Below are 25,090 nucleotides of genomic sequence, written 5' to 3'. Positions count from 1 at the left end.
TCGGTGTGCATCGGCCAGCGAAGAACGGACTACAAGATCACGGGTAGAAATGGGCGGAACTCGGTGTGCGTCGGCCAGTGAAGAACGGACTACATGATCGCGGGTAGCGACGGCAAGCGAAGATCCGACAATACGATCACGGGTAGCGACGGCAACGACGGAACGGGAAGGTTTAAGTCGGAGGATCTCTATATAAAGCGTTACTGCGGGGGGACACGATGCGTAACGTAACAAGTTTGACGTTAACGATTAATGCCAAACTGCTGCGCTGCTGTCAAAAAGTATATGTTTTGGCCGAGGCGTAAACAGTTTGGCATTAATCGTTAACGTCAAACTTGTTACGTTACGCATCGTGTGTCCCCGCAGTTAGAATGTAATAAAGGACTACACAGTATTTTGTCGTAAAGCACAACAGTTGGTCTTTCAGTCTCAGTCTGAGTCTATGACGATCAGTCAGTCGGAAAACACGTATTCAGTTTTGTCCTTAGTCGAGTTCAGTTGGTCTTCAGTGGTAACAGCTCGTGGTGCAGTGGTAAATTGTTGCTCGTGAAGCGGTGGAGCAACAACGATCAAAATTTCGTGAAAATTTCGTTAAAAGATCCGCTGTTCTATCTCTTCATTTTGGTAAGTGGCAGCGTGGATAATCTAACACGCAACGCAAGCATCTCACGCACACAGGTTTCATTGCTGCAGAAATGGAATACAACAAGGAAGTGCGACGGTCGGCCCGCCAGGCTGACCGGGCGTCCCGGAACCATCGAGAGGATGCTCTTGTAGCAGTTGCTATGTCGAGCTCGACAACACCACCTCCTTTTCAGATCGCTAGCGACAGCGAGTCGGAAACGGAATGCCCCCCTCACTCGGCGTTCCTGCTTTACAACTCCTCCGAACCAGACGATAGCAGCGACAACTCGGTCGATGAGAATCGCCCAGGTCCGAGCCAGAGGCCACCCAATCGGCGGCGGCGAATGGATGATCGATGGACGAAGGACAGCGACTCGGAAATGGAATTGGCCGCTGAGGATCGGAGCAAAGGAGCAACGGAGCACGAACGTCGAACGGCGAGCGAAATAGCAAACATGATAGCAAACGTTACACAACTATGTCCGGAACACGGGACAGCTATGATGCAGCAGATTGTGTGCAACTTGAGCCAATATATCCCCGGTATGCCAAACGATGCAAGGGTCGCGCTGCAGAGGCAATCGAAACATTGGACAGGGTGGAATATCAAGCCCGAAGAGATCCGTGAAGGTGGCAAGGTGATTGGCTCCATCTGGTATCGCGGTTTAAGTGAGTTCGCCTGTATTTAAATATAATTACGTCATATTTACATTATTATTAAATTACTAATTTTTATTCCATATTATCGCTACAGAAGCCGCAGTTCTGGAAAACTTGCAATGTGTCACTTCTAGCAACGTGGAATTAGACATCTTCGTCGACGAAGCGAAGTTGTTCCAGATAACACGACCAAAACTTACCTCATGGGTTATTCTGGGACGTTTGAACGAAGGAACCAAACTGGGTTATCCTTTCCCCATTGCCGTGTTTTGCGGCGTAGATAAGCCCCCCGTAGAAGAATTCCTCGGCCCTTTGTGCGACGAAGCAAGCGAGTTTGTTGGCAGGCGAGAACAACCACGCGAATTGGTGGTTGACGATAGTAAATCCGTGATGATCGGAGCACGAATCGTGATAACCGACGCCACGGCACGATCTTTCGTAAAAGGTAGGTGGCATGACAACATCCTTATTTATATATCAATAATTTAATTTTTACAATTACAGGAACAGTATTACAAAACGCGGCGAGCGGCTGTACACAGTGCACCATAATAGGAAAGCGCATCGTAAGTACAACTGCATCCTTCGTCAGCGACTCCACATTTCCCCCACGGACACATGAAGAGTTCGTGACGGGAAAGTACGACCAAGTGGGAAAAAAACATCGGCTGAGGGCTACTCCTTTGGAGAAGTTCCCCATAGACATCGTGAAAGATGTTACAGTGGGCGATGATCGCCATTTGTTGCACATTGGAGTAATGCGTACATTGCTTAGTGCTTTCGTGAGTAATGATGGCATTACGGTAGAGGAGTCAAAATACGTCACATTAGTGCAAAATGTACTAGCCAGAGTACAATTTCCTAAAGAAAGGTGCGGCACGGATCGGTACTTCTCAAAAAACACTAAAAGCTGGACGGCTGAAATGTGGGGGTACTTGTTTGATATTGTGTCGATCGTGCTGTTCAACCATGTCGGCCAACCGAAACTCTTCGAAGCCTTCAGTCAGTTGCATACGGCCATTGCCATATGCAACCATGCAAGGTTTAGTAGGTATAGAAATGTTGCAGGCGATTTAATACGTTACTACTTAAAAATCCACTTAGAGTTGTTCGGCCACGTGACCGCCTATTTTCATAGTCTGCTTCATTTAGTAGCTGAAGTAGAAAGGTTTGGACCTTTACCGGGGCAATCAAGCTACAGTTTCGAGGCCGATATGAGTATTCTCCGAAAGACCGTCGACATCACAAAACAACATTCGCCAACGCATCAGGCTGCAATGGCTCTGCTCATGCGCGAAAGAGGACGACGAAGCAGTACAAGTGCCACAAATTTTCCACACTTGACGAAAAGAGGAGTGCACATAAGAAAGAATTTGTACCTAAACAATCTGTCTAATGATACAGATGGATGGTTTATGGTAGCGGGCTCGGGCACTTTAAGCCGTGGAATTGTAGTGAAATTTGTTTCAGCTACAATAAATCCGTTTGTTGTTTACGGGCGACCCCTGGCAAAACAACAAACGCTTTCCAGGAATCCTTTCAAGGAACCTATTGGCTTGGACGTGTTCGCTACAGCTAACAAGAAGAAACTGCAGGAACAAACGGAATATAAGATAGAGGATATAATTTGTAAACTTTGTATAGTTTGGATGCCCGGACAGACATCTTTTCATCCTCTATCTGAATCGTTTGCAGAGTGTTAAAAAAACGATGTATATGTTTAATTTTTTAAATTTAAGATTATACGTGTATATATTGTCTACGTAGTACGTAAGTAAGTTAAGTAAGTAGTAAATAATATTACTAAGTATACGTTAATAAATAACTAGATAAAGTAACATCTTGAATGATCAGCTTGTTGTTTCGTTTACTTGCAAAGGACACGTTTCCCGAAGGTCTCTGTATCCTTGCAATATTTCCCGAAGTGGAAAATACTTACTTATATCACCTACGATCGGAGCGGACTGACGAACCTGAACTCGAACAAAGATCTTACACGTCGAAGGTTCAGCTTAACAATCAAGTCACGACTCTCCTCTCTCTGCGGCGTGGCCGCCTTCTTTATTTATATATAAAACTTATAATAATTTTTGTCGCCTTCAGTACACGCGTACTTAATTAATATCTATCCTACTCTATCATGCGTCGCTTTCGGAGTGTCAGATGCCTACGCTGCAGTTCGTCACTTATAACTTGGCCGCTGGCTTGGGCGCCGGTGATGTTTCGCTGTACCGTTGCCCTAGTTCCGTAGCATTCGTTGGGGTAGGTCCCCACTGTGGTCAGCTTCGGTGACATCAATTCGGCTCGATCTTCGGATAGACCTCGATCTTTATTGGATAGGATGCTGGAATAGAACTTGGGCGGGTTTGGCCGCTGCATGCTATTGTTTGTTTTTTAATCCTGTAATAGTGCTTGGGACACGTTACCATTTTTTTCATTTTTGTACAAAAGTCCTTAAAACTATATTTATATATTTTACGATTATTTTCAATTACGAAAATTGGATCTTTTGTACAAATCGTGTTGTATAATAAATTTAATGTATAGGTACATTGGGACCACTTTAATTTTTTCTTCTCTTGGTTCTGCTTCCAAACACTATTTACAAATAAACTAGGGGAAACTAAAACATCTATACACTCTTTTAGCATTTTTTCCCCTGTCTTTTGCTTTGGATTTTTGAATTTTGCATGGAACAATTTGAACAACTGTGCTTGGCAAAGTTCATAATTACGAAAAGCCAATTCTTCGACCTTTCGCACCTCCTCATACGAGGACAACGGCAGTCTAAGGATGTCGACGGTAGCTATATCGGAGACGGAAGGTATATCGGAGACGGAGGGTACATCGGAGACGGGAGGTACATCGGAGACGGAAGAAAGGATGTCGTCGTCCTCGTCTGATTCGGAGCTTAGGTCGAAAGGCACCTTTGGCAACTTCTTCAATGGGTCGATCTTCTTCCAGGCGGCGTCTCTTGATGTATGGTCCGCTGACATTTTCACCTGCAACAAAATACAAAGTTTTTTTAATTTCCAATCGAATTTTCTCCTCATTTCGACTTCCCTTGTACCACACACATACTTTGTTATATACTTGTTAATGTACTTAATAATAGGGAGAAATGGTTAATGACGTCGCGGAAAGACGAGATCACACAAACAAACATTGAAAACATTTTTTGAAGTGTCAAACAGCTTTGAGGCTAAACTTGATTGAAACTTGAACTTACGATAGGAATAAAAGGAAAAAGGAAAGGACAATAAGGATGACTTTTTCCCCAACTCAATATATCGAGCGCAATTGGTGTTCGGCCAGATCTTGAAAATTTTTGGCAAAATAAATTGCAGTAAATCGTAGCGATATGAAACGCAAACAAACAAACAAAATACACAAACACACACAAACACAAAAACACAGTTGCTTACCGGCATAGCAAAGGTTTCGCTATATGGAAAATAGCTTTGCGGATGCTTTAATGCCGATGGCTTATTTTTATGAAGGAATGCCTTCATATGTTCTTCCAAGGGCTTTTGTAGGTTTTTTGCCCATTTTTTTTCTTTTAGAAAAATATGTTGGACTCGTATTTGTTTCAAATTTGTTTTTTTCGCAACTCTCTTCCATGCATCAATGCAAACTTTGGTTCTACAACCAACCGAATCATCGTATAAACACTTTTCAACGGCGATTGCCCTCAGCACTTTTAGTTGCTCTTCCGTGTACAAGTAATCCATTCTAGTTTGATGTGAAATGCAATATGCGAACAATAACCTCAAGAACCTTGTTTGAATCAACTGAACTGGTTGTTTACGTTTGGTTCCGTGTCGTTTTTTCTGTTCGCGGTTTTTGCGAGACGCACCCCACCCTGTTTAGTAATCTGCGTTGAGTTGACACGGGCCATCAAGAATGAACTCGCAAACACGGCGAACACCCCCGAATGAACTCACAAACACGGTGAATCGACATATTTAAAAAGTTACATTGCCGTTGCGCTAACGATCGCGTTAAAGTAGCTGATAAAAGTTAGTTTAAAAGAGCCATTTTTATCACTCTTTCGACTTTGACGAATGATTTCTCGGAAACTACACAACATGGAAGGCAAAAAAATCGGATTTGCCATAGATAACTTATCTATTTTAGGCTAATATAATTAAAACCGTCAGTTTTTTTGTTGACTGAAGTTGATTTATGACCGTCTTTTTCCGATTCAGCCACCGCTCGCTAGGTTTCTAACTAATTTGATTGTGTGCTTGGTGCTTACGGCAAGTACGGCACGGAAGCTTCCTAATTAATCTGTTCCTCGTAATCCGCGGTCACCGTAGGCGAAGCCAGACCATTCGACGCCGCCGCTGAAGACACCCTATTTGCAGATTTTCTAATGAACATCTTCCGCTGCAGAACGTAATCTGAACATCATCGTAAGCTGCCAGCAAGCCCTTTTTTCATGTGATATACTGTTGAAATTGTTCGAAAGAGGGCAGAGATTTCCTTTTTCCTTAGATATCTTAAAGTGATTCAATGCAGCTTACATAATTTGGGCGCAGTTTCCAAACTTTACGGTATAATTTCGAAAAACACTGCTGCCAAACTTTAGGCGTACTTGTGAAAACCCTCGTTGTACTAAATGTACTAAATTGTGCATTGCCTACATTTCGGCGCTTGGTTGGTACTATTTTTTCCGTAGTTTTGATTAGTATCAAAACTAGTAGCTTATGCACCGTAAATGGCGCAAACATATGTTTCACAAGTTGACAACCACGACAGAGTCGGGACATTGGAACCATTTGGCATTAGTGAAAATTCTTAGGATGTCGGATAAGCAGAAAAATACACGAGTTATTGCGTGCTTCGAACACGTTGCCACCAAGGCACAGATTGGCGTATTGAATTGAATTGTATTCAGTCAATAATTCAACCACCAATCTCAGTCGTATTATTTATAGTTTTTCCCAAGCACACATAACCGCTCTGTGGAATATGCTAAACGATTTGGTTTCCTGCTACTTAACGGATAAAACGGGCCGCTGCGGTGCGTTACGCTTTCGGTATAAAAAGTCGAAAGAAACGCGACGTATGACGGCGTAAATAACTTCCCCACGACTCGCTAACTCTTGCCACCGGTTTTTCAGCAACCCGCTTGGCGATCAGTTGCCGATGAACGGTTCCAACAGTTTGCTCCAATCCACTCAACTTCCGCTGTACTTCCAGCAGCATGCGGTGGTTCTCTTCACCGGCCTTGCGAATCGTTTCAAACTGCGTATTGCGGAAGTAGTAGTTGATGGAGGTGGCCACAATGCCCAGCAGTGCACCGACTCCCGATGCAATGATGGACCAGTACTTTACGTTGTTCGCCTGCATCCGCTCTTTCTCGTGAGACGTCTTCACGGCGGCCGTCAGGTGGGAAAATAGTTCCCGTTCCTCCTGATCGATGATTTGGAAGATTTCAGTCTTCCCTTTCTCGCGCGTAAGAACCTATCGGATCAAGGAAAGCATTAGCGTGGATCGTGCAACGATCTAAAGGGAGTAGCTTACATCGAACTCTTCCTTAATCAACTCCACGTAACGGTGCTCCCCGCGGGTCGACTTCTGCAGCTCGATGTGAATTTCCTGCAGCTGCTTCCGTACGAGCGTCAGTTCAAGTAGCACGTGCCGCCGACGTTCCTGTACAAGCTGCAGTTGCTCCTGTATTTCAATTACCTTATTCTGGGCCGCTTTCACCTCGTGCATTCCGCTGAACTCATCGTAAAATGTCTGTGCCTCGTACAGCTTGCTTTTGGCCAAATCGATCAGACCAATGCGACGCAAGGCAATATCCGTCGTTCGTGACGCTGGTTCTTTGGGCCTGGACTCTTCCGGAGGGACGGTTTGGAACGGATAAATTTCTTGCACCACGATTGGCTTCCCCTTGTAACGATCGGATAAGTGTCGCACTCGCACTGTTCTGATGTAGTTTGAGGTTCCAGTCGATCGCCTCCAGCACGGGCCGGAAAATGCCGAAATCATGACGCTTTTTCAGTTGTACGGTGAAATGCTTGTTAAATGCGTTGGAAATCTCTTTTAAACTCGTGCTAGCAAATTCCCAACTCACAATTTACATTATCTCCAAGTATTTTACATTGTTGTGAAGTTCTGTCATCAACCGGCTAAAACAAAACATTGCCCGGTGGAAAATATTGAAAGGCTCTGATGCAACCCTGAACGTGTTTGTAATAAAATAAAATAGTTCGGAATTATTCAATTTAGAATCTGGGGAGGTTCGATGTGGTTAAATAAGCAAAGTTGGCAAAATTCGCGTACCAACGTAAACAACGGACGCCGATTTCGAAAAGAATAGTTTTTTTCATAAACACTAGAGCGAATAAAAGAGAGTAACAACTTTGGTGTTAGTTTTAGCACCACCAATTTAACGATTCTGTCTCCCATTGAATACTTGTTAACTATTGAACCAAACAAAGTATTTTGGGGAGAAGTAAGGGACAGTCAGTGTTTATTGTAATGTAAGGCATCATGCGGTTACTAGTCTTGTTTTGGAACCATATAGCGATAGAGCCTCGTGGGTTGTCGCCAAAGGTAGCCACTCCACGTTTCGTTCGATTGTTCCATGGCAGGTTCCTGCTTCGGAACCATATAGCGGTAGAACCTTGTGGGTTGTCGCCAAAGGTAGCCACTCCACGTTTCGTTCGATTGTTCCATGGCAGGTTCCTGCTTCGGAACCATATAGCGATAGAACCTTGTGGGTTGTCGCCAAAGGTAGCCACTCCACGTTTCGTTCGTTAGTTCCTTTTCACTTTCCTGCTTCGGAACCTTGACTTCCTTGTCCCTTGAAACCTTGACCTTGATGACTTTATTGTCATCTGGACATTCAACAGGTTCTTGTTTGGGAACCATGTACCGGTAGAACCGTTCGGGTTGTTTATAGAGATACGCGAGCCAGGATTCACCCGTCTGCAGATTGCGCGTTGTGAGACCTTCTATCATCTTTGTTGATTTTTCCATATTTTCCTTGATGCTTTTTAGGTCCTCGTCCACCGTTTTCATGTGCAAATCTTGGTTGGTGTAGAGATTCTTAACTGTGGTGTTTTGAAATATATATTCCTTTACGGAGAACACTCCGATGGCACCCGATATCAACAATACCACCAATTTGACACCCATAGTATTGTAGTTTTGTTGGCGTTCCTTCGAGCGAAGAACAGTAACGGCTTGCGCGTGATTGAGCTGCAACAGATGATGTTTGCTACCTAATTCATCCATCACGTCTTTCAGCCGTTGCTTTTCCAATAGAAGCTACAAGACGAACATAAGATCATTATCATTGTGTGTAGATTCTTAACGATGTTTCGCTTTTACCATATCCAGATCCAGACCATCGCTGTGCTGCGTATCATTGAATCTCGCGATTCTTATTTTGATTCGATGAAGCGCCTGCTTCTCGTAGCCATGTTTCTCGAGCACTACGCTGATTTCGTGCTGTACTTTGTCTATTTTGTCTTGCGCTGTTTGCACTTCAGCGGAACCGATTAAATCATGATAAAAGTCCCTCATGCCGTACAGCATTTGCACGCAGTGGCCAACAATGTTTGGTTTTTGTATTGTCGCCAGTGGATGCAGTGTATCGAGCGCCCCATAATCGACCGGTTTTCGTTCCTCCGATGGCAGCACATTAGCGGGCTTTGTGAAGGACCGAGATCGTAATGTCCCCCAAGCGATCCTTTTAAGGACTTTCTGGTCGAGTTTCATCAGTCACAACTTTAAGAATTCCAAGAAATACGTTCACTAACTTATTTATTTTATTTCGCGAGTCGAAACATTGCAAATGTATTTATTTATAATACAAAGAAACGTCATTTTTTTTCGCTATTTCGCGACCCGATGAAAAAGCTTCGGGCTATGCACAGCAGGTAGCTTGTCAACTCGTCAAATTTGAATTTTAAAATTTGTTGTTATTGATAAGGGGTGGAAGGTAGAACTTAAGGCGAATGGTTAATGGTCAATCGTTTAAAACACCTACCCAAATCGGACGGGAAGCTCGATCGTCTGAAACGATGGATCATCGAGAAATGAAACTGGAGTCTCAAAGGGCAGGACGAGAAATGCGATTGGAAGACAAACAGTATGCGTTGCAATATAATCCAGTTTATGATTACGAAAGTTATCCGACCATCATTATAGGAGACCATTAAAACGCAAATCCGCAATAGAAATTTGTTGCAGTATGATGTCTTTCCAGAGATGTATAATCATCAAGCAGACAAGACGGTGATAGCAGCATTACAACAGAAATACTTCATCATTAAGATTAATACTTAAATAATTAGTAGTAATCCAATACGTTAAGGCTAGATGCAGACAGTGTAAAAATGCAATGCAATGCAATAATCCTACGAAGGATTGTACCTAGTAAACACACTTACAGAAAGCGATTCGTGGTGTACATTTTGCTATTTGTATTCTCAAATAACACATTATTTTATTTTCGTTTTCCTGTTTTTTCGTTTTATCTCCCACGGTCTCTCGCCACTATACAACAGTCACCAGTGGTCAGCTTGACTGAGCATTAATGATTATTAATGTATGGTATTATCTGTTTACCTTTTATTTCGCTATACGTTGGGGTATATTCGCTTCGGGATTTCATATTACTGTATCATTGCCTATAGCGTGATTCTTTGCCAGGATTTATTTTCCCGTGGCCTATCATCCTGCGTGTGATTCTGCGTGATCCGGCGTTCCTAACTTTTGTGTCGTTCATAATTCATCGCTACGCTAAAGTGCAGTTGAAACTGCCGTTTCGCTATCACTTTCGATATTACATGTCTCTCTCTCTCTCCTCACTCTCGCGATCTCACTTTTAAACACATTCTCTCGATCCCTCGATTGCACCATTGCAGCCGGACAGGTTTCATCCTCCGCCAAAGATGACTCACCAAAGATAGGATGTTATATATTTATTTATGCTAGAGAAACACATTATGGTACAATAGCTATCGTGATGCGTGATGGAGCAATTGTGTGTGATGCGCGCATTTTGAGTCCTGCTGCTGGAGAAAAACAACACAAAACTCGTTGGAACTGATCAATTTTCGCACCATTCCAAGAGAATCGTTACAAAAATATAGTCAGTGCGCAATCACTTTCTTCGTCTAGCACCTCTGCTCCTCGAAACCAGCTTCTAGTACACGGATATGGATATGAACGTAAGACACATCTGGCAGCGTTGAAAACCATTCATCCGCTAAACTAACTGCGCCCTCGTCGCAAACGCGCGCGGGCCAACCAAAGAACCAATCGTCGGGTATGATATTTCACGAACTTAATGCCACGTCCGGTAATCGACTAAACGATGCCGTATCTGTGTCCTGGGAGAGTAATGGTTGTTTATTGGATCCTTAACGAAACTAAAAATCTGTTACGAGCTAAAAGCAAACCAAAAGCAGAACCAAAACAGATACACTACGCAACCGACGCCACGAACCGTTTCATGGTCGATCGCCGATCGCGTGCATGTCTTCCCGGGCTCTCTCTCTGTCGTCGCTTATCACACGGTTATCAACACCAATTATCTATCGACGGCGCGGGAAGCAGGACGACCGCCACCCTTACGCGCGTGCGTCGCTGATACTTCGGCCGTATCGCTAAATATTAAAAGAAAAGGTTCGTTCCCTGGATTCGTACTCGACTTCGTGCCGTAAAATCATTCGACTAAATCGTTCTCTTCCCTTCCCTCAGTACAACAAATGTTATAAAGTTCGGCCTCAATCACGCTTGCGGGTCGTATCAACGTATCAATCCCTACTAGGAAAGCGACACTCCCAATGAACCGCTTCTTGTTGTGCTCCGAGTTCTTTCTCCTTTCTGTTATTATGCGAGCTGCCCCCTCGGGATTTATGCGTCGCAAAACACCTATCTGCGGTTGGATGAGGTGCTGAGAGTGAAAGAAACTAGTGGCGCTAATTTGCAGCATCCTGTGGCTCGAAAATCTAACACCTCCCGTCGAACTCTCCACGACCGACCCTGCGCGCATCCTTCCCGTAGCTGCGGGTTGAAATTTTCTTAAATTTACTTTTATTACTATCTATCGTTCGAAACGAAACAGAAACCACCCCAGACAGAACGAACCCCAGAAACCAAACAAAGCTCAGTGGAAGTAGTTTTCAAACCAGGAGCAGCAGCAGGACGAATACTGCCAAACGAAACTCAGCACCATGGCTCACTGAAACGTATGCTCCCCTCGCGTGCTTGACCGACGGCAGAGATCACTCCGAAGCCGGTTTGATGCTCGCTCAAATCGTTGGCTGATCATCGGTTCAACAAGAGTTGGGAAGCAATCGAATCGACACCTCGCAATGAAGGTTTCCGTTTTGCTGCCAACAGCCGTTTGTGTGCTTTTGCGGGGAACGAACTGCGTCGTGAAAGCTTCTCGTTAACGTTCCGGGTTTCCTCTAAATGGCAGCGAATGGTTGCTTGATGTTTGCACGCACCGAATTCCTTTTTCACTGAATTCTAATCGTATTCTTTCCGCCCTTGACCGTCGTCAGCCGGATCGTGGCGTTAAACGGGGCTGTTGCTTCTCAACCTTCCAAGGGATCACGATCCTGAGATACGCGCCGGCGGCCTGCGTCCGACGACGTGCCACTCACTGACCCGTGCCGCTGATGCTAGTGCGAATCGACGAACGCCAGCAGACACTTGGGAATCTCGTTCTGGTAGTGGAGTGCGTGACTCTTGATGACGCGCGCCGCCAGGCAGGACAGTCGCGTGTACTTGATCGGATTGACCAGCTCGTGCAGCTGCTGGTTGTGCAGAAGTGTCTCAAACGTGAAACCTTCGACATTCCGTGTATCCTGCGGACATAAGAGGGCGGAAGGTTAAACGTGGTCGGAATTGGGCAAGAGGTGGTGCCGTACCAAGTGTGCGCCGTGCTCGAGCAACGTTTGTGCCAGGCTCGGTGGGCAGGGGCGCGTTTGGGCGGCCAGGTGGAGCGGCGTGTTGCCACTGTCGTCCTGTGCGTTCGGGTCCGCCCCGACCTGCAGCAAGGCTTTCACGAGCCGTGGCGACGGCAGCTGACACACCGGGTATCGCCCAACCAGTGCCGCTTCCTTGTAGCAAGCGAGATGCAGGGCGGTTTGACCCGTTTTCGAAACGATCTACGCGCCGTGGAAAGTGAGAAGGGAGGTGTTTTAGGTAATCGGAATCGCAGCAGACATCCAGCAGCCGCCACCAGCGCGTGCTTACCTTCAAGCTGACCAGATCGTACAGTGCCTGCAGAATCTGGTGCTTCATTTCTTCCGTGCACAGTTCCTCCTCCTCGTCGAGCAGCCGCACCAGCAGGCAGGCGAGGTGCAGCGAAATCACGAGCGCCCGACTGAGCGCACCGTGGTCACGCTCCGGGTACGGCATCTGGTCGAGCATCTGTTGGCCGAGCTGCACTTCGCAGATCGATTTCTTGAACACCACCAGCATGTCGGACGTTTCGATCGGTGGCACGATGCGACCGCGAGTGATGGGCCGCCCGACCTCGCCCAGCATGAAGCTGAACAGCTCGGCGAACGAGAGCAGCGACGATTGGGTCATCGGATTGAGCGGTTCGAGGATGCTTTGCTGCATCGACAGGGCGTACGTCCAGAGCTCGATGCACCGATCGAAGCGACCGGAGTCGGCGTACACGGCACCCCGGAAGCGGATGTAGTAGCTGGTGTCCGGATGCACGGGGCCCAGTATCCGTTCGCGAATCAGCAGCGCCTGCATGCGCATTTCGTCCGGGTCCATGACGAGCTCCTCGAGGGTGGTCAGGTTGTTTACCTCTTGCACGTAGTCGTACGCAGGCACCGGATCACGGGTTGGTTTCGGCTGGATGGGGCTGTTGTTGTATCTGGCTCGGGAAGGCAAGGATCAATACGGATCTTCGCTTTTCGCTATCCACCTAACTAACCTGTCCTCCATTGCACGCTTCCAGAACGAGAGGGCACCAAGCATGTCGCGCTTCTTGTCGACGTACGTGGCACCTAGCAGCTCGAGCGCGGCGATCCGATCGTCTCGCGACACTAACGGAAGCTTGATCAGATGTTCCACGATCGGCAGGTGTCCGGTAACGCTGGCTGCTAGCAGTGGTGTCATTCCTGCAAGAAAATGGCCGCGTATGTGAGTGTGTGCTGGCGTTCTAAGCCGTCCACGCGTGCACTTACCGTACGAATCGACGTCCATGGTGGCCCCGTGCTGCAGGAGTAGCTGTAGGATCTCGAGCGAACCGGACTCGGCGCAATCGTGCAGGGCCGTGTTGCCTTTCACGCTACGCCGGTTCACGTCCGCCTTCAGCGAGAGCAAGTATTGTGCGATTTTGTAGTGCCCCTTGTAGCAGGCGATCATCAGGCAGGTGTGTCCGTGGCGATTTGCTACTTCAATGTCTGAGGAGAGCAAGAACGAGAGAACGAGAGAGATTAGGTTCGGTTGGTGTCCACATCCGCCAGGACCTTACCTGCACCGTGTAAGACGAGATACTTCACTATTTCGTAGTGGCCATCGAAACAGGCCGCCCGCAGTGGTGTGCTGTTCGTTTTGGTTGTACTGTTCACTTTGGCACCGTGTTGGACTAAGAGTTTAACTATGTTGGTGTGCCCGGCGGCCGAGGCGCACCAGAGCGGCGGGGCGCCCTCTATCGTTTCGCCGTCGAATATGACCGAGCCGGCCTGCTCGACGTCCGCGTGGCACCGTTTGATCAGATACTGCACCACGTCGAAGTGGCCGTTCCGGCAGGCAATCAGCAGCGGTGTGGCGCCGGTCGTCTTCATCATCACCAGCGACTTGAGATCGTTCGGCATCAGTCGGGAGGTCCATTTCTGCAAGTGGGAACACGCATGAAACAGATGAGACAGTGTGTTTGGAACAATTGTGTTCGGGGGTCGCTAACTGAAACTGAATCGTATCGGCAAACCCCGCTTAAACCCCGCTTTTCATGTACGCTCCCCGCCCGCTCCGAACTGAAAGTTCCCTTCCTGGTTGGGACCTAAGCCAACACAACGCGAGGGACGCGATAATGGACGAGACGTCCGCGATGTTTCACAGTAAACACTACCGATCCCTCGGAGGCCAGCTATCAGCGCCGAACGCGGAGCACATCGGGCGGGAGATTTATCATCTACGCACCCTGTTTAGACTCGACGATTGCCTGGACCCCCCGTAAATGTAAACGAAGCCGGTTGGCTGTTGTGTGGTTGATCTTATCGCCCGCCCCATTCCCAAGATCGTAGTGCGTTGATCGATATCAACGAGCAATCGCAACCTTCAGCAGTTTACGCGCATGCATCTCCGGGGCGCCTTTATCGGTAGCGAGCGGCTCCCACCAGCCTCTTACCATCATGTCGTCTTGGAGGAATTCCTCTTCGCCGACGATGCGAAAGCGATGAATCATCGGGCGCCGGCGAATGCGTTGCTGCTCGACGACATGCAACCCCATGTCATCGGGCCCTGCCGCCTGCGCCGGTGGTTCTGGCCGTTCACGGTGGTGTTGTTGGGCCGGGCGATCCCGCAGCGCGGCCTCGACCGGATACGCCAGGTAGTGCTGGTAGTGCCCAAAGCGCCGGAAGTTCACCATCCTTAGCAGCGCTCGGAGTAGCGCACATTTAGATCGCCGCCGCCGACTGATGGTGTGCACGATCAGCGTCCGGAGGATGGCATCGATGAGCATAATGCAATGATCGCGCGCCGACTTGTTTTCACTCTGTCTCTCTTGTATCACTCCCGGACACTTGATCGTTTTCTGCGCGCGCGCTCTTTATTCACTGTGCCCGTCTCGCCGTTCAGTTAATTTCATCATGTTTCGCACTTCTTATCGCACGTACCGTGAAAGTCTCACCTAGACCAGAAGCAATAAAGCGGAGGTCCTGGGGTTTGTCTTCAACGCTCGCGCCAGCGCGGCCTGCGATAGGGAGGACCATTGAAAGCGATGCAACGTATCCCCTTCCCGACTACAGGCTACAAAAAGACCCAAAGGCCCAAACCAACCGAGATGATGTCATTGAAATGGTGCACCACCCCCTCCGCGTTTGGACCTTGTTTGACCAACCAACAAAGGCTCTCGCGGCGCGTTGTGCCCAATACTAACGAGTCGAGCTGTTTTGTCATCCGCCTGCCTGGCGATCTCCGGATTCGGGGAGATGTGTAGCAACCAGTTCCCAGCGCTCCCAGTTGACGCAATGGAGCAACAACAACAGTGCCACCCAAGGTTAGGCCACTCTCTAGACACACCCCACACACTCCTCCTCCGTCGGGCAGGTTTGAGACTCCAGAGAATTCGAAAGGCGCGCGCGCGGGCTTTCGGGTCGCGTTTTAAAGATCGTTTTTCGTATTTGGAGTGATATTAGCTGCCGGAGGTGACCTTCAAAAAGTTTTTCGTTACTGCAGCACCAGTTTGTGGGGCATCCGATCCGATCCGATTCGAGTCCGCCGAGAGAGGAGGTTGATCGATTTTATGTTGCAGTGAAAAGCGGATCGCCCGCCGCGTGGCGTCACGCAGGAACCGGTTTTTATCTGGGCTCTCGAAACGGAAAAGATCGGGCCCAAAAACTGGAAAATGCAGAACCACATTCGACACACACACATACACAGAGAGCGATTCCAGTTCTTCGGTTCGGTTCGTGCTTCCGGGGTTCACAGTGTCGTGGGGCAAAAGAGCATTAAACATTCACGAAAACAGTCCGAGAGTACGAGAAAGTCACTTATGCCACAAGACGCTCAGCAACAAGAAGAAGATGTCAACCTTTGACGGCAAACAACGGACAGCAAACACAGCGGCTGGTGCTGGTGGTTTGCGTTTTTTTCTCTGCTGGCCATTAATGGCGGAAGAGAATCTCGTTTTGGGGCCGATTTCGGGTGACAACAAATGGCACATCGCACCACGACTGCTGCTGGCAGATCGGATGGAAGGGCAAACAGAAACTATGTCACACATTAGCACTTTGGCAGTGTGTTCGGCTTGGTTGGTTTCCGTGACCGCCCCGATGGGCAGGCAATGGCTCTAATCCGCCTAGAACGCCACTCGACCAAAACTTACATTGATCACACGTTTAGTTACATAGCATAGCACAACACAGCAAACTGCCGATCGGTTCGCGGGTTTTTTTTTAAATCATGACAAACTGTCAGGCCAGAAAATGATTGGGGCGGCTTCCGGGAGATGATCGATGGAAAAAGGGTGCTTTCAACATCGGTTCTAATTGCAGGTTATTGATTATCGGAAAAATTGTACGAGTCACACATACGCCACTAACTCGTGCCGAAACTCGAAAGATTAACCATAGTGACAATTTACGGAAGCTCATACGTTAAGCTCGGCAAGGCTCTGAGGGCCCAAGTTACGATCACGGAAATTCCCCGACTGTTACCACTGCTGCCGTCAAGGCGATCACTTAAATTCGAGCCAATCAAATGGCCTTATTTTGATGGCGACTAAATAAACATTTAATCAAAACGGTACCGCACACAGACACTTTTGAACCGGTGGCCGAGGAGAAGGGGAATATCTCCTTCAAATGACACCGGACGGCGAGAACGTGAAGATCGATCCCACTCGGCGGACGCGCACTTCTCACCCGGACGAGAGCTGGAACAATACTGAGACGGAAGCGAACCATCTCGGGCCGGCGAGCGGCGAGATCGGCGCGATCGATCCAGCCGGCAGCGATCGCTGGAGCCTGAGTGAGAAGAGTGATGGAAATCAACGGATGGCCCATCCGAACGGAAGCCGTGTCGTGTTCCGTGCCATGTGTGCGTGTCTGTGGCTCGTTCGCAGGACATATTATCGCGATCCCGGTCGTCCGAAATCCCGCGAGCCACCGACCGAGAAATCGGTTCGAAGCGCATCAAACTGCAGCGGCCGCAAGGGAGTGCATTCACAGGCCGATGACTCTTCTCTCGCTCTCTGCACGTTAATCGTCGATTATCAGTCCACACACCACACCGAGAGGGTGGCTCTTTTCGTCGTTGCAGCTCACCACCCACGAGAGGAACCCCATCGCAGGATGACGGGATAGCGGTTCGAAAGAATTTCATTACCTTGATATTCCTCCCGTTAGGAGCGGGTTAGAGTATTAGAAATCGGTGCTTCAACCATTGGCAACGGTCAAGAGGGTCCCCCTGGGTGAATGTAGTGCTTCAACCTTTACACATATGCAGTCATGCATATGCATCAGCCACCGCTGGGGAGCAGCCATGCGTTAATGCATCCGCACCCCCCTCAACAGTCGAAGGCGAACTCGATGTTCGACTCACAAACGGAACTGTCATACTTTGTGTCGTGTGCTGATAGTCAGCCACCGCGCACAGCACTAGAATTCTGCTCGATCTGATCTGCGATCGCGACGCATAAGACCCGGGTCCCGGGAGAGGTAAACAAGGCTGTTTATTATTTTCAGCAAATAAACACGAACCGACCCTGACGGCGGATTGCAACGACGATCGTGCAGCAGCAGCGCAGTGTAATGTATGCAGCGAGAAAATAGCGTGCCGTTCTTTACCGGCACACGCGTCATCGAAGTCAGTCGATTCCTCGCATAATCAAACATCAATAAGTTTGACTTCCTGGTGGCCCGGCGTGCAATCGATTCTAGATATCGCGTGCGTGTTGTCACCAACAGCCCAAGGACACGAAGGACTTTGCAAAAACGGCGCCGAACAGTACGACACGCCATTTTAATCGACCTTCCTCACCGTGTGGCTTTCCTTTTTTTGCGATCGTCCCCGAACGGCACCAAACATCGTTATCGTTATCGTCGTTAATACTTTCCCGTGTAGGGAAACCCGTGGCACCGTTAGCTAATGGCCGGTCCCAACGTGTTCGGTGGTTAATCACTTCACTGACCGTGGCCGTCCCTGGAGGACAAACGCTGGGGCCACAACAGAAATCACTCTTAATTTCGTACGCGACGCTTTAATTCCATCCTCACCGTCCACCAGCTAAGCACCAGCACGTGCCAATGTGACAAGTCTTTCGGAAGCACGGTTCACGGGTGATGAATCGGCGGATGATGCTCGCCTTCGGATGATGACCTCACTGGCGGCAGATAAATGTGGTCCGGAATTGGAGATGCTGCTTCCGGTCCTCGGTGGCCCTTTTGCCTTGGTGCGGAAAGTTAATGGAAAGTTGTCCCCGAAAGAGGTTGGTAGCCTTCAGGGGGGGCGCGTAGTTTGGAACGCTTTCTGCTTTCGGTGGACCCACCGAAATTGGTGTCCATTTTGCGTGACTTATCGCCATCGGCAGGGAAATGATAGACTCCGATTGAACGAGTCCAATCACAGCTCGATCGATCGGTGCCATGCAATGCGTGATAAGGGAAGGTATTGACGCCGTGGCTTTAGAGACAATCCTTTAAATTAGCCAGCCCAAGTGAAATTCAATCATTCTAGCTCGAAGAGGTGCTTCATTGTGAGTAAACAAAACGATTACTGATCCGGTGGTGGTTCATTTTGGAGTCACGTTCGCTTCGGGTTCCACGTGATCATCAGCACATCACCCGGACCGTGCTGTGCATCTTCCATCCCCGTGAGTCACAGAGCCGCCGAGAATAAACACGCCAATCGTCGCTGAACCTCTGACAGTATGTGTACCCTTTCGCCTCGCTACTGTATGGCGAGGGCGCACGCCCCGTATCTATCTGGGTTAGATCCATCACGCCGGGAGGCACGTGGTCTGGCACCGAACGACGGGCCGATGGACTGACTTCCGGCTAGCCTGTGCGATTGATTATTTTCCAGCGCAACCACCACTTACTCGGAAGCCCCATTAATTCGATTACGCACGGGCAACAGGTGAGTTGTGGCACATGCGACGTTCGCTCCTAAATGTAGGCAATCCGCACGACACCCTCGCCAGGTGTGCGCGCGCCACAAATAACGGAGCAGTAACGCACCGTAACGCACCGGCCGGGAAGTGGTCGAACGACAGGTCAGGATGGACGACCCAATGTTGTTCCCATTGAATGTGGGAAGCAATAGCAGCTCACGTGTGCTCCTTAAAAACTCCGAGTGTCCCCCCCGGGGGCACACGTGTTACAATCCGTGGATATTTTCACTCTCAACGAAGACGAAGCCAGGTTTTTGTACGTGTTTACCACCCTGTTTGATTGCTTATTCAGTGACGCTTTATCGCGCGAAGTTTGTTCCGAGTAAGAGTTTCCCCGAAAACCGAAGCCAAAGGAATGACACTCACTTTCATCGCCGAAAGCTAATGGTTTGTAAATTACTTCTCCCATCGATCGTTACACGCGGGGCGCGGAGGACGCCCCCCGTGTATCAGGACCTTTCGCGGTGTCCGATTAAAGATTCACCACCACCTCGCGCACACACCTCGGAAGCGAACACGGAAAAGAAGGAAACCATTAAAGAACAGGCCCACCAACCAGTCGCTGGTAAAGTCAAACACAACACGCCTGCACGATTTTTCGCGCGCGACACTTCTTCAGCCGCCCGACTGGCTGAAGCAGGGAGCCACACCGAGTGGACGTGTTCTCTTATGTCTCGGGGTCATTAGAGAGCCGGGGCAAACACAACTCCCCCCAGAAGAAAGTCACTTTTTCCCGCACGTGCCCGTGGATAATGGGCCGAGGCCCTCTGCGAGTGGCGTCGTCTTCGCTTCGCTTCTTGCAGAAGTTCACCACGCCAGAGACAGCAGCGGAGAGCCGCGCAAATTAGTTCTAGACACGCAGAGCTCTAGCGTGGGGCGAAACGTTCTTCTATTTGTCGGCGACACACATTAGGGGTAGGTGTTGATTAGTTTTTGAATTATGCGCGACGTTGCGGTGTTTAGAATTTGTTACCCTTTAGCACCGACCGGAAGTATGTGTAACGTGCCTGAGAAGTACCGCAAAATCTTGATTGGTTACAGTTTGAGGACCATCGATCGAAATGTTCAGCATATTAATAAACATTGGCGGGCAGAAGCACAAGCAATTCTTTCGTCGCACGAAAAAATCATAGTTCATCAACCGAGCGCGGCCACGTCTTCGTCTACGATGGGGAATCTAGCACCGCACACACCACCATCGGAGCTTATCACCTACGTTAACCTCTTATCGTTCAAACGACGACCACCAGCAAGCGAATCGGAAAACAAAAACAGCTGGAGTGGCGCGTTCCCTCACGGCGTAATAAACGCTCGACTTTTTATTTCTTACCATGAATCATAACACCACCCCGCGGGGAGTGATTGAACTCGTCCGTTAAGAACGTTCCCTCTAGGTTTTTGCCAGTTTGAATGACACCACGAACACAACTGTCACCAGCTGTCCCGCCGGCTGTGCTTTGTTCGATGAGACGCTACGAGTTAGACCAAGCGTAGGATGGTGATTCTTTCGCGTCCTTTCTGTTTGTTGCCTTCTTTTATTTGCTCAAATCTTCCCGTCACGGTCCACGGTAAATCCCTATATGATAATCTCTCGCGTGACGCGTAGTGATTCCCGTTTGCGCGAGGATTTATTCCGTCGTCGGCCGTGCCGGCTGCTGGCTGCAGAGCTCAAGTGCAACGAGACAAGGGCCAACACTCTCCTCTGCTGGGAGGGATGTCAATGCAATTAACCAGCAAATGAGGCATTGCACTCCGGGTCCGGTCTAGCGTGACAGATGCGCCGTCAAGTCTTTTTTTTCTTTGGTGTACCGTGTTCCGGAGGGAGAAACTACAGAACGTAATACTTATGAGACAGGCGCACATTCTCCGCGTGCGACGCAGTTTCTTTGTCCAGCGTGGGGACTTGTCTCAAGTTTTTGCGTTTTCAGAAAATGTACTTTTGTTTGGTGAACTAGTATTTGAGCTTACTAAAATAATTAAATATCAGTACAAGTTCTAATACTTTTTCGGGTTCTTATATTACGATTGACTTAAGGCGCCATTGGCCAATTCCGAAAATATTCTTAGCACGCGACTGTAGGCTTCACCTTTTGGACCCTGGACTCTCTTTTGTTTGGCAACACGAGCGAGCCAATTAATATTGCTGTCGCGCAAGACGTTCAGCAGAGGGGTTCAGTGGCATTGCAAGGCAGCGGCACCTACCGAACGCATCCGTTCGTTGATCGGCCCATCGGAAAGATATACAACAGACCCCTTTTTTGCACAGAGAACACACGATGCGTAAACGACACGAATAAAGGAAGGCCTTACTGTCGCCCTCTTCCTGCGATAAGGAATAACAAACGAGGCACGAGTATTCTGCCTGCGCGTATTGGTTACCTCGTATTGCATTCGAACGTATCTGATTCCCCGGGCAGTCCTTGTCCGGGTGAGAAGAAGGGTTTCTTTAAACGAGTTTCCCAGTATGGTCAGAGAACGTCTTACGCTGGCTGCTCTAGGACCGTCGTGTGTAGCCACAAACTGGAAGTACAGTTGCTTCCATTGTGTCTGACCAATGGGGATCACTTGGGCGAAGAACCGGGCGACAGAACATACATCCACCGCCGGTTTGGGGGGGATCGCCTTCCCAGCAGCGGTGTGTCATTGGCCTTCGCGGACACTCGTGGTTTTTTATCAACCTCTCTTTCTATCTCTCCGTTTTGCCTTCACCAACACACTTTTTTACGGGTAGTTACCTGCAATGATTCATGGGCTGGGCTCGCTAATGTTCAGTTCCAAACCTCCCGAAAACCTTCCCTATCAACCCCCCGTTTGTAGTCAGCCAACCGCGTAAAGACCGCCGTCGTCGTCGTCGTCGTCGTCGACGGAAGATCCTGTCTCTTGTTGTGCTGCGCGTATTTCGCGGCCGTATTATTAGTGCGCAAGGGGCGCAAACTTTGTACTTTGTTCGACTGCTGACGCTTAGCGCTCAGTGAAACGTCAGCGGAAAAGTCGACGTGCAGAGGTCAACAAACGGGCTCGAAGACTGAAACACTGGATCGGTTTATTGGCTCATAAATACGGACATCCCGGGAAACCGCGAGACGCACCGGGAAACACCAATAAAAGTCGACTAATTGGTAGGACTCCCCCAGCGAGGCCATCGGTCTTCCGAGAGTGTCTTTATAGCCCTTCCGACGGCGTTGTAATTGATCCTGAAGGACAACAACAGTGTTACATCCTGAGGGCGCGATGGGGAGACTCACCAGTCAGCAAAAGATCCAATGATACCTCGTTGTCCCCGAAGACGCAGAAGCGAGTTTCCTGTGTTTCATCATCTCGAATTATAAAGTGGTCTTTCGCGGAAACGTTTTCCACTCCTCTCGCATCTCGCTACGCCGTGAAGTTCAACAACCTGGAACCCGGCCGCAAGACAGCTGGAAAAGTGCAATCTACCGAGTGACACTTCTCAGCTGTTAGGAGATCTTGGCAGCCGTATATGGCAACCTGATTCTTGTTTTATTGCATCAACGCGGCCCCTTGAACTTCACCTTTCGGTCCCCGGACGGTGGCCAGCCGCAGGCCACACCACACTCCTATCGGCGTGTCACTGATTTTTCTCTGCCACTTTTGGGATTGACGCGGAGTAACTGGTCCGCGTCGCCGGTTACCGGAAAAGGGTGGATGGCGACCACCGAAGGCCAGTAGAAGAGTTGCTCGCGACAGACGCACCCCACAGCTGAGAATGTTTGGATGTTTACAGCGCGCGCAGTTGTCACTGGCAACCGGGCTCATCTCACTACGTCGCAGCACACTGCGATAGGGACGGCTGCGATGTTTCCAAAAATAAAGGAATCGTCGTACCAAACGGGAGGTAGAAAAAGGATTACCCCAATTAAAATATGGTCCGTCGGGTTCGCTCCCGATGCGCGGACATTAAGATAAATGGCTGAGGGCGGCCAGTGACACAGTTTATGCGGATCAAGAGCACATCATGCTGACGACGCGCTCACTGGTACAGATTAACGTCAACTTGAATCCTTTTTATCGTCTTTCAATATCAGCCGCAGGTAGCACGTCTTGAATCGGTTGAATGGTGGTCGGACGGTGGATTGCCACCAGCAATCAAACGACGCAAAAATAGAATCCCCGCATCGAAGAAAGGGCCGAAAGTGCAAAGTCTCGCCAGCGCTGCACACTTCCGCAGATAAAGGACCGACCGATGAGACGCGGCGTAGAAAAGTGCAATCCGAGGGGGGCCACCACGTGGAAGCTGTCATCGTCGATCTCATTCTTGCCGTGGCCCTGCGCCGCACAGTTGTGCAATCGAACACGGAAAAAGTCGTAAAGGGACTCGGAGGTAATCCAAATAATGGCGCTTTTAATGTCAAGGATTTGTTTACCGACCCATTCAGGCGTGACAGCGTGTTTGGTCAACAAGTAGTCTGTGCAGCGGTGAGAAAGCAATAGACAATGTGTGTCCCTGCACATGGTTGTTGTTGTTTACCGAATGAAATCAAATCTGTGCAATTTCCGCTCTCTACAGATATGTGGTTTACGGTCGGGAGGAATGTCTGTTAGAACCCTTTATTTTTTTTCAGCAAGGTTTACCACATGTAACACGTTCCATGCAACGAAAGATACGGTTCTAATGGAATTGGTTTCTGCTCTTCTATGCTGTCAACGGTGCACCACCAGCCAGGCCAGCACACCATTTTGCCTATTGATCCGTAGACGCTTCGGTTCGACGTGAATGCACGAGTCCCAGTTAGGTCCATCATGCCCAAACCCCCTCACTGGGCAACTGGGTCACGAGCAGCAACACGAGTCCATCGATCGATCGGCACCGAAAAAGAAGCGTCCCAGTTGGAGCCAAAAAAAAACACGTGATCCGCTGACAAAAATATACACCCAAGAAGTCCTCCGACAAGTCCGGAGGAGGTTTGGCAAACAGTGGATGACATGGGGACGAGTCACAAACGCAAAACTGGGTCGAACCCTCCTCCGCTGTCGTCAGAGCGGTGGATGAGCAATTTCGCAAATCTGCAGCGACCCATCACGAGAAAAACTCGCGAAGTTTCCCGTCCGGACTTATCAGCCGCGGCCAGACCAACACACGCAGACACTCCGGAGAGCAGGACAGCGAGTGCTGGGTGCTTGATCTAAAGCACTGCTTTGACGAACAGCACCGAACAACGTCAAGTACCGCAAGTGTCAAGAAGGGTACTGCGAAACTTCTGGACAATCGTTGCCCGGGTGTTCGCTTATCGTACTCCGGCGGGGAGCGAGCCGCGGGATGCTTTCAGTTCCGGTGATAAGCGCACTCATACAAACACACGTATGGGGTCTCTGTTGAGGTGCTGCGGTGTTTACTGGTAAGACTGTAAACGGACCTTGACTGGGTTGCGATTGCAACGGCGGCGCGGGCTGTTGACATTGCGATGCGTGTGGCGCACCCAGCGGCCGATTGCAGGGAGACGAGTGATTAGAGGCGGGCACTAAATACACTTTGATCGATTACAGAATCTCCAGTTCGACGTTCGACCGGACATACCGCCGCGGGTGTTCTAAAAGCAGCTCAGACCGCATCTACAAAAACAGATTACAGATGGCTCACCACAGAGAGGGAGAACTTAATCGCTAAAGGGTGCTAACCCTGCATCGGGTGAGCATCGGCACGCTGACGGCGGACCAGTGTAATGTTACATCAGCTGATGTAAGCGCCCTCGGAGATACTTTCGGTGCAGTGTTGTTGACCAGCACAGACTATCATCAGATCGCGGCGGTGAAGATGAACTCAATTCTGGGGGGCCACTTTCGATCATAACAATGCTCTTCTGGGACTAGGTCAGGTCAGTTTGCTACATATTTACGACGTCATTCACTCGCTACACTTTTAACACCCGGCGGTGCCCTTGGACGGGCGGACCCTATTGGGCGTAGCGAGCGCGTTACCACCGATCGTCGATATTGTTTGATGTCGATTTCGAAAAA

The 25,090-nt window shown here is 49.0% G+C and overlaps 3 protein-coding genes and 1 long non-coding RNA gene across 8 annotated transcripts in view; 1 reads left to right on the top strand and 3 right to left on the bottom strand.

Annotated features, from left to right (window-relative positions):
- Positions 1-1,055: 1,055 nt before the first annotated feature.
- On the top strand, positions 1,056-1,976 carry LOC131208259 (uncharacterized). Its single transcript, XR_009156825.1, has 3 exons — positions 1,056-1,293; positions 1,379-1,729; positions 1,789-1,976. It is a non-coding gene; the product is annotated as an uncharacterized LOC131208259 (long non-coding RNA).
- Positions 1,977-6,203: 4,227 nt separating this feature from the next.
- Positions 6,204-7,357, bottom strand: LOC131208256 (mitochondrial potassium channel-like). Its single transcript, XM_058200914.1, has 2 exons — positions 6,814-7,357; positions 6,204-6,753 (listed from the first exon to the last, which is right to left on the bottom strand). Exons 1-2 carry the CDS (start codon positions 7,282-7,284, stop codon positions 6,316-6,318), a joined length of 909 nt encoding a protein of 302 aa, XP_058056897.1. The 5' UTR covers positions 7,285-7,357; the 3' UTR covers positions 6,204-6,315.
- Positions 7,358-7,760: 403 nt separating this feature from the next.
- LOC131208254 (uncharacterized) lies at positions 7,761-9,073 on the bottom strand. The gene is made up of 2 exons (XM_058200912.1): positions 8,632-9,073; positions 7,761-8,568 (listed from the first exon to the last, which is right to left on the bottom strand). The coding sequence occupies exons 1-2, from the start codon at positions 9,019-9,021 to the stop codon at positions 7,798-7,800; spliced, it is 1,161 nt and encodes a 386-aa protein (XP_058056895.1). The 5' UTR covers positions 9,022-9,073; the 3' UTR covers positions 7,761-7,797.
- A 1,561-nt stretch (positions 9,074-10,634) lies between these two features.
- The window catches only part of LOC131208252 (protein fem-1 homolog CG6966), a 41,556-nt gene continuing 27,100 nt past the window's right edge, over positions 10,635-25,090 (bottom strand). The window contains exons 1-8 of one of the 5 annotated variants that reach the window (XM_058200908.1): positions 17,332-17,423; positions 14,633-15,133; positions 13,757-14,117; positions 13,467-13,685; positions 13,214-13,400; positions 12,517-13,153; positions 12,189-12,428; positions 10,635-12,125 (exon numbers count right to left, since the gene is read on the bottom strand). In XM_058200908.1, coding sequence (XP_058056891.1) covers positions 11,940-12,125; positions 12,189-12,428; positions 12,517-13,153; positions 13,214-13,400; positions 13,467-13,685; positions 13,757-14,117; positions 14,633-14,965 — 2,163 coding nt within the window. In that variant the 5' untranslated portion in view covers positions 14,966-15,133; positions 17,332-17,423 and the 3' untranslated portion in view covers positions 10,635-11,939. Of the gene's footprint in view, positions 12,126-12,188; positions 12,429-12,516; positions 13,154-13,213; positions 13,401-13,466; positions 13,686-13,756; positions 14,118-14,424; positions 14,537-14,632; positions 15,181-16,758; positions 16,830-17,331; positions 17,424-25,090 lie in introns of those variants that run through there. The other 4 variants (XM_058200905.1, XM_058200907.1, XM_058200910.1 and 1 more) reach the window with 4 other exon arrangements.

Source organism: Anopheles bellator, chromosome 2, assembly GCF_943735745.2.
Source record: "Anopheles bellator chromosome 2, idAnoBellAS_SP24_06.2, whole genome shotgun sequence".
NCBI classification, from domain to species: Eukaryota; Metazoa; Arthropoda; class Insecta; order Diptera; family Culicidae; genus Anopheles; species Anopheles bellator.
Note: the sequence above shows the minus strand (reverse complement) of the source record. Positions and strands in the feature narration are given on the sequence as shown.